Below are 6871 nucleotides of genomic sequence, written 5' to 3'. Positions count from 1 at the left end.
TTTTTTTTTTTTTTTTACTCCCGCTGACCAGTGATTGTAGGGGTATTTTTGACAACCACTGACCCCCAGTGAAGGGGTATGTGTGATGAACTGTGAAGTGGCCCTTTGTTAACAAATTTTAGGAATCCCTGATTAATAGCCACCATCTTCTCCACATAATATATGTAAGGAATTAGTGGTAACAGTCTATTTTAGTTGCTTTACACACTTCGGTAAATAAACCGTCCACTTCGTCTTTATTTTTGTATTTATCCCACCATCCTCTACATTAATAGAAGCTATAACATGCTTTTGAGTTGGAGGGCCACAATTTGGTTCTTGCCCAGGGCCCAGTTTATCCAAATCTGTCCCAGAATGCTATATATTAATGCTTGTCATAAAGCACCTTAAGGCCCTGAAGCTTCTGCAAAAAATTATTGCATTCAATTTTTTACGACCATTTCTTGGTTCTTTTTAACCCTGATCATTGCACGTGTAAAAGGTTTGATATCTAAACCTAAACAAAAAAGCTGATCCAAACAAATCAAGATTCCAGCATGTTACAGCTTTTAATAGTAAAAAAATAAATACATCAAACATGTAGTGCAAATATGCAGGCGAGATGGATATCTACAGGTGAAACTCGAATAATTAGAATATCGTGCAAAAGTAATTGCAGTAAGTTCTGCAAACGGGGCCCAAACCAAGTACTGAGTACATATGCATGCTTGTACTTTTCAGAGGTCCGATATTGTTCTATGTACAATCCTTGTTTTATTGATTGGATGTAATAATCTACTTTTTTGAGGTTGTGGATTTGGGGTTCTTGGGGTTTTCATGAGCTGTAAGCCATAATCATCACAATTATGACAAATCACGGCTTGAATTATCTTGCTTTGCATGTAATGAGTCTATCTCATATATTAGTTTCACCTTTTAAGTTGCATTAGTGAAATAAATGAACTTTGCACGATATTCTAATCGAGTTTCACCTGTATATTGCTTGCTAGTTCATCCCTGTTTCCAAGTAAAAAACAGCAGCAACCATTTTAATTTGTCCTTGGAGAGTGCCTTAAAGTGACACTAAACTCAGGAGTTAAATCTTAAATACGTTCAAGTACCTTAACTAATAACAAAAATGTACCTTATTTGTGTATCACTCGGCTGTAGATCCTCAAATCATATCTGAATTCATGCCGACGCTGTCCTTCCTTCTGGAGGGACTACCTTTGTTCACCATGGTCCCTGTGTGTTGTAAAGTAGCCACCCTGTGTACATTACGGAAGCGAGCTTGGAGTGGTAGCTGCTTCACAACACACACATGGGGAACACAGAAGGAAGGACAGTCTCGACACCAATTCAGAGATGATTTGAGGATCTACACCTGATTGATGTACACATAAGATACGTTTGTGTTTAATAGGGTACGTGAATGAATATTACATTTTATCACCCATGAATTTAGTGTCACTTTAAGTGTATAAAACCAGTAGGTAGTTGCTTTTAATGATAAAGGTCATGCAGATTACATTTTAATTGTAGACATCAGGCAGTACATCTCTCTTGGTACACTTGTTACATGTTTCTCTGAAGAAAGCTCATTGTCATTCTGTAATAAAATTCACTTAAAGGTAAACCCCTCTCCACTTTAGCTGATTTGTTTGCTAGCACCTGTGTCCGTATATGTGTTGGCAAGGAGGAGGGTAGGAAAATGAAAAGCAGATGGCTAGGTTTAGCAGCTGTCACTATACTGTCTGTTGTTAGATTTCCCCAGCTGCACATAGAGGGGTGTCAGAACCCCAGGGGATTTGGGGTCGTGGATGCAGCTGGTGCCTTTCATCTGCTTAAGGGCTTGTCCCTTCCAGTAAAACACATGATTGTCTCTATTATAAAGGAACAAAATAAGGGTTAGGAAAGGAATATATGTAAAATGCTTAGAAGTTTCAAATATTTTGTAAGAGATTCCATTCTTCTTTGCTGCATGCATATTTGATACATGGATTGCTTAGTTATTTTTTTTTTGTGACAAGTTAAATGTAAATGGTTTTAGCATTTTTATTGCAAATTTAGTCAAATCAAATGTGTGAAAATTGTTATTCTTATTGCCCCCCTCCAGTCTGGTGCAATCATGACCGTTCTAGCTGCTGTGTGTACAAAGATGCCTGAAGCCAAACTAGCCATCATCTTTCTTCCCATTTTCACATTTACCGCTGGGAACGTATGTACCATTTATTTATTTATTTTTTTAAACCCATTTATACTGGCTTTATTTTAGTTTTAATGAGAAAGAGAAAGGACTAATCTGAAGTTCACACATTTTCGCAGTGACCTTTTGTTGTACCGCACCAGATCAATGAAGGTCAACACTAGGACACATAGAAAAAAAAAATGTTTTCTATGTGTCCCATTCACACCATAATGTGTGTGTGATAGGCAGAGCGCTGGGATAAAATGCAAACGTGCAGTGCACTGGATCCCACAGCAGGCCGCCATACGGCAGTGCTGCTTGCCATGCAGGGACTTATTTTTTATACAAGATTTATATAGCACCAACAGTGTGCGCCGTGCTTTACAATATAAGGAAGACATTACAATACAATACAAGATGGTAAGAAGGGCCCTGCCCCTGAGGGCTTCCAATCCAAAAGGGAGGGAGCTAAATGGAGTGTACTTAAAATTGAAAAAAATTTAAACAGTAACCGCTCGGTGTGCAATAAAACGCACACTACTGGATCTGTCGCATCGGAATAGCCCATCCGCTGAAACACCGTATTTCAGCGGACAGGCTAGTGTGATTGCGCAGTTACACATCTGTGATGTATATTAAAGCTTCTGAAAGGTGCATGTTTATGAATGAATACCTGATTGGCATTCTGTTTAATAACTGGTCAGGCTGTTGTGCATGGAGGCCAGAGGGCCCTTTTTATAGCCTATATTTTACACACTCACAAATAGAGGTGCACCGAAATGGAAATTTTAAAACCGAAACAAAACCGAAATAAAAAAATTGTCAGGCCAAAACCAAAACTGAAAATGTTTTATTTAAATTTTTTAAAATCTTTTTAATATTTTATTTTTATTTATTTTTTATAAACTTTATAATTTTTTTATATTCATTTTTATTAAATATTTTTATTTTTTACATTGCTTTTAGGGGCTTTGGCTGAAATATTGGGGGTCTAAACAGACCCCTGATGTTTCCCTTTTAAAATAGAAAAAGAGATTTAGGACACAAAGTCCTCTATCTCTTTTTCTATGTCCCCTTTTTCTGTTATCAATGAACAGGAATCCTCTGAGTGTTCCTGTTCATTGATAACATGAGGACATGGTATGTTTACTATACCTACAACTATGAATGAACATGAGGTGATGTAACTCACCTCCCATTCATTTATAATTGAGGATATAGTACACATACCACGTCCTCAATGATCTACACTCACTGATCACTGAGTGTGTGTACCTTGCTCTCCTCTCTGACACGCTGTCACAGGAGGCTGATCGAGCGCAGCAGGAGGAGAGCTCAGCCTCCTGTGACATCGCTGGCTGTCTCCGCCCACACACCGCTCTGCCGGACTGTGATAGGCGGCTGAGCGCTGTGGGAGGAGAGCTCAGCCTCCTGTGACGGTGCTGGCTGTCTCCGCCCACACACCGCTCTGCCGCACCGTGATAGGCGGCTGAGCGGTGTGGGAGGAGAGACGCCGGCCGCTCACAGCGCTCTCGTCCTGCAGCGCTCGGCCGGCTGTCACTTTCTTTTCTCCCCGCTGGAACACAGAGCAGCGCCCAGCGGGGAGAAAAGAAACCAGGGATGCGCCGATATATATCGGCCGAAACATGGCTCTTTCAGCATTATGCCAAAAGTGCCATTTTCGTCCGATGTGTTTTCGCCGGCCGATATATCGGTGCATCCCTACTTACAACACCGGCAAACTGATATTTTCACTGTGTGACCAGCCTATTGCTACACAGCAGTCTTCCAAACTGTACTGGCTTATGCAAGGCACAGATGTAATGAGTGATGCATTCACCCAAGTCCTGAAGAACTTTACCAGTATAGTGAAGGATGAAGCAATAACTGCTACCAGTCGCACCTTATTTAATCTATTTTGGGTGCAGTTGGGGTTTAACACTTGTAATATGTTGGAGCTCACGTTAATAGAAACAATAAAATGATGAAAAATGTTCCCAGTAATAGCAGCATTGTATTGCATTTTAAAAGCATTCTTATTCACTCATATATTATGTGGCTGAATTCTTTTGCAGGCTCTCAAGGCTATCCTTGCCTTAGATTCAGTTGGCCTGATCTTGGGCTGGAGGTTTTTTGACCATGCAGCACATCTTGGTGGAGCTCTGTTTGGAATGTGAGTAGTTGACGCCAGCATCCCCTCCTTTTGTGTCTTGACTTTGGTTTTTCTTTCATACTGTGTTTTGCTTTTAAATTAAAGACAAATCTAACCAGTACATTTTTACTTCATTCATTATGCTGAACCTGTTAGTGTCAGCTGCTTCCGGTTCCTCTGGGGCCACAGTGACTTAGTGGCTGATTTTAGTGGTTCATACTGCTCATCTGGCCATTATTGCTTTAGTATGTAGTAGGGTTTAGGAAAGTGTGCCCGGCTTCCACTTTGCTGCTCTTGCTAACGTGTTCATTTTTTTAAGCTAAACCCTATACACCTTTTAAAAGGAGCCATTTAATTCAGTCATTTACTGCTTAGTAAGTATATTTTAACTACAGCTAGTGTAAGAACCTGAATATTGTTTTTTAATTTAGCTTTTTGTAATCTCTCAGCAACTGGGGTCAGACTGGAAGAGGGAGGGACAGTATGTTGATGGGTCAGGTTTTACTGTCTAGCCTTGTCTCAGAGCAGAGCGATGACCTCGCCTGTGGCAATATTTCCTTTATTGTCTAATCAGCAGGCTGCGGTTGGTCAGTAACCAAGAATAAAGGGAACATTTCAGGATAGAAATTTAGGTGCTATCATTGCTGATATGTTTTATGAAGCTGTGTTTTCACGCAACCCACCCCAGATGCCATGGTGAATGGGAGAAATTTCCTGCAATCATTAAGTCCTGCACAGGACATGTAATTCACCATGCCTGCAATCATCATTTTTTGAGAGGCTGAGGAGGCAAAGCAGTGCTGCATTGTAGCGATCCCTGGCTAATCATTGTTGAGCCGTATAATAATATGGACATTGACAGTGTATTGTAGGTACCGAGTTTGTTGCTGCCATCTGCTGGTCATTAGCAGGCATTGCAGGGTTTAGCTCAGCAGGACGTTGTGAGAAAAACCTGCTTCCATCTTCCTAACCCTCAAGCCAGGGACATTACTTATCTGTAGGTGGCTACAATGCTTGTTAACAGGATTGTCATTGTGCATGTGTTGAATGCTGCAAAGTTTAGTTGCCTTTAAATTCTGCAGTGAATGCACTTTCCTACCTTGTTTTCTGTTATAATTGTTTATTGTATGTAATGCTCTCTGTATGGATACATTTGTATTCATATTCAGTTTTGTGTCAATTTAAGTTTCACAACATAAAAAAAATCATTCATCAAATGTATTTAAGCTAAGCCTAGCTGTGTATAGAGCTGCATTCTGCAATGTGGAGGTCTCGAGACATGACACTTCATCAAGCACACTGTTGAAAGCTTTTTCATTACCACAGCTGATCACCTTAGTGGGTTGAGCAGTCTGTAATAAACAAAGTGTGCATTATGGACAAGAGCAAGGTATCCATTAAATCCCTCTTCCCCTCTGGCACTGATTTGTGCAAGCACAGTTGACAGAGCTAGGCCGGTTTAACCCTAGTCTGAGATGCTTGAAGCTGCCTGACCTTTTACTCAATGAGAGCTGGAATGCTGGACCTGCCTGCTTAACCATTTTGTGACTGCAATGTGCCTCTTTACATCCTCATCACCACGCAACATTCTTTACCATTGCAGTAAATGTGCACCTGTGTGTGTTTCTAGTCAGTCATTTTAATTGATGCTTCTACATTTGGTTGTCAGCGGGTCAATTGTACCTTGCTGAGAGATGAAGAGCTTGAGATCAAGGACAGTTGTGCAACCTGCAGTGTATTTTTTCCTAATGAAATGCTGTTTTTATTGTAAGAGCTGCAAATCCAACTAAAGTTGGTTTGGCTATAAAGGACCTTGAAGATAAAGGTGGCTTAAAGATGACATGCACCATAGTAATAAATTAGCAGGAAGATGTCTGTTTATGGAATAAATTGGAAAATAATTACCACATAGAAGTATTCATGGAATGAAGCAGAGAAGAAAGATCTTTGATCATTTTTGTGTACCTCCATCCATACTTGGACTCCCATTCTCAAAGAGTAAGAACAGTGGAATTGCATAGAACTGTGAATTACATATCTATGAAAATCTGCGCTCCTTTTCTTGGTGTATATACAGGATCAAGTTGTAGTGATTAGAGTTTTACTTCTCATAAGCTTGTAGTGTGGTGTACAAGTACTGAAACATCTTTTCTTTCTTGCATATTTACAGCTGGTACGCCTTATACGGACACGAGCTCATCTGGAAAAAGAGGGAGCCTTTTGTAAAAATGTGGCATGACTTCCGGAGCAAGCCCCCAAGAAATGGAGGATCTTGACTTTAAGCATTAAGCAAGGACAAACATATAATCGCAGTCCCTTAAGGTGCAGGCCACATGACTGATGGCATCTTTAGAACTTCAGCATTTTGACACTTGATGTGACAAGTTGCTATAATTTGATGATGTTTAAAATACAGTAAATATGTCATGTATAGTGAATGTTCAGTGACCATCTGTACTACGGAAGTATGTTGAACATCTTATCTAAATTATTTATTTTTTACTTCTTTGCAAATTCATCATCCCTAAAATTGCAGGGAACCAGTTGTGTTC

At 40.0% G+C, this 6871-nt stretch overlaps 1 protein-coding gene across 2 annotated transcripts in view; it reads left to right on the top strand.

Annotated features, from left to right (window-relative positions):
- PARL (presenilin associated rhomboid like) overlaps nucleotides 1-6871 on the top strand; it is a 29391-nt gene extending 22520 nt beyond the window's left edge. For both annotated transcript variants that reach the window (XM_018576798.1, XM_018576799.1), the window contains exons 9-11: nucleotides 2096-2197; nucleotides 4243-4340; nucleotides 6490-6871. In XM_018576798.1, the coding sequence (XP_018432300.1) occupies nucleotides 2096-2197; nucleotides 4243-4340; nucleotides 6490-6595 (306 nt within the window). In that variant the 3' untranslated portion in view covers nucleotides 6596-6871. The remainder of the gene's footprint in view (nucleotides 1-2095; nucleotides 2198-4242; nucleotides 4341-6489) is intronic.

The sequence above is a fragment of the Nanorana parkeri genome, unplaced genomic scaffold (genome assembly GCF_000935625.1).
Source record: "Nanorana parkeri isolate BGI_ZX_2015 unplaced genomic scaffold, ASM93562v1 scaffold77, whole genome shotgun sequence".
Lineage (NCBI taxonomy): Eukaryota > Metazoa > Chordata > Amphibia > Anura > Dicroglossidae > Nanorana > Nanorana parkeri.
The sequence above is the reverse complement of the archived record's forward strand: the minus strand, read 5'-3'. Positions and strand labels throughout refer to the sequence as shown.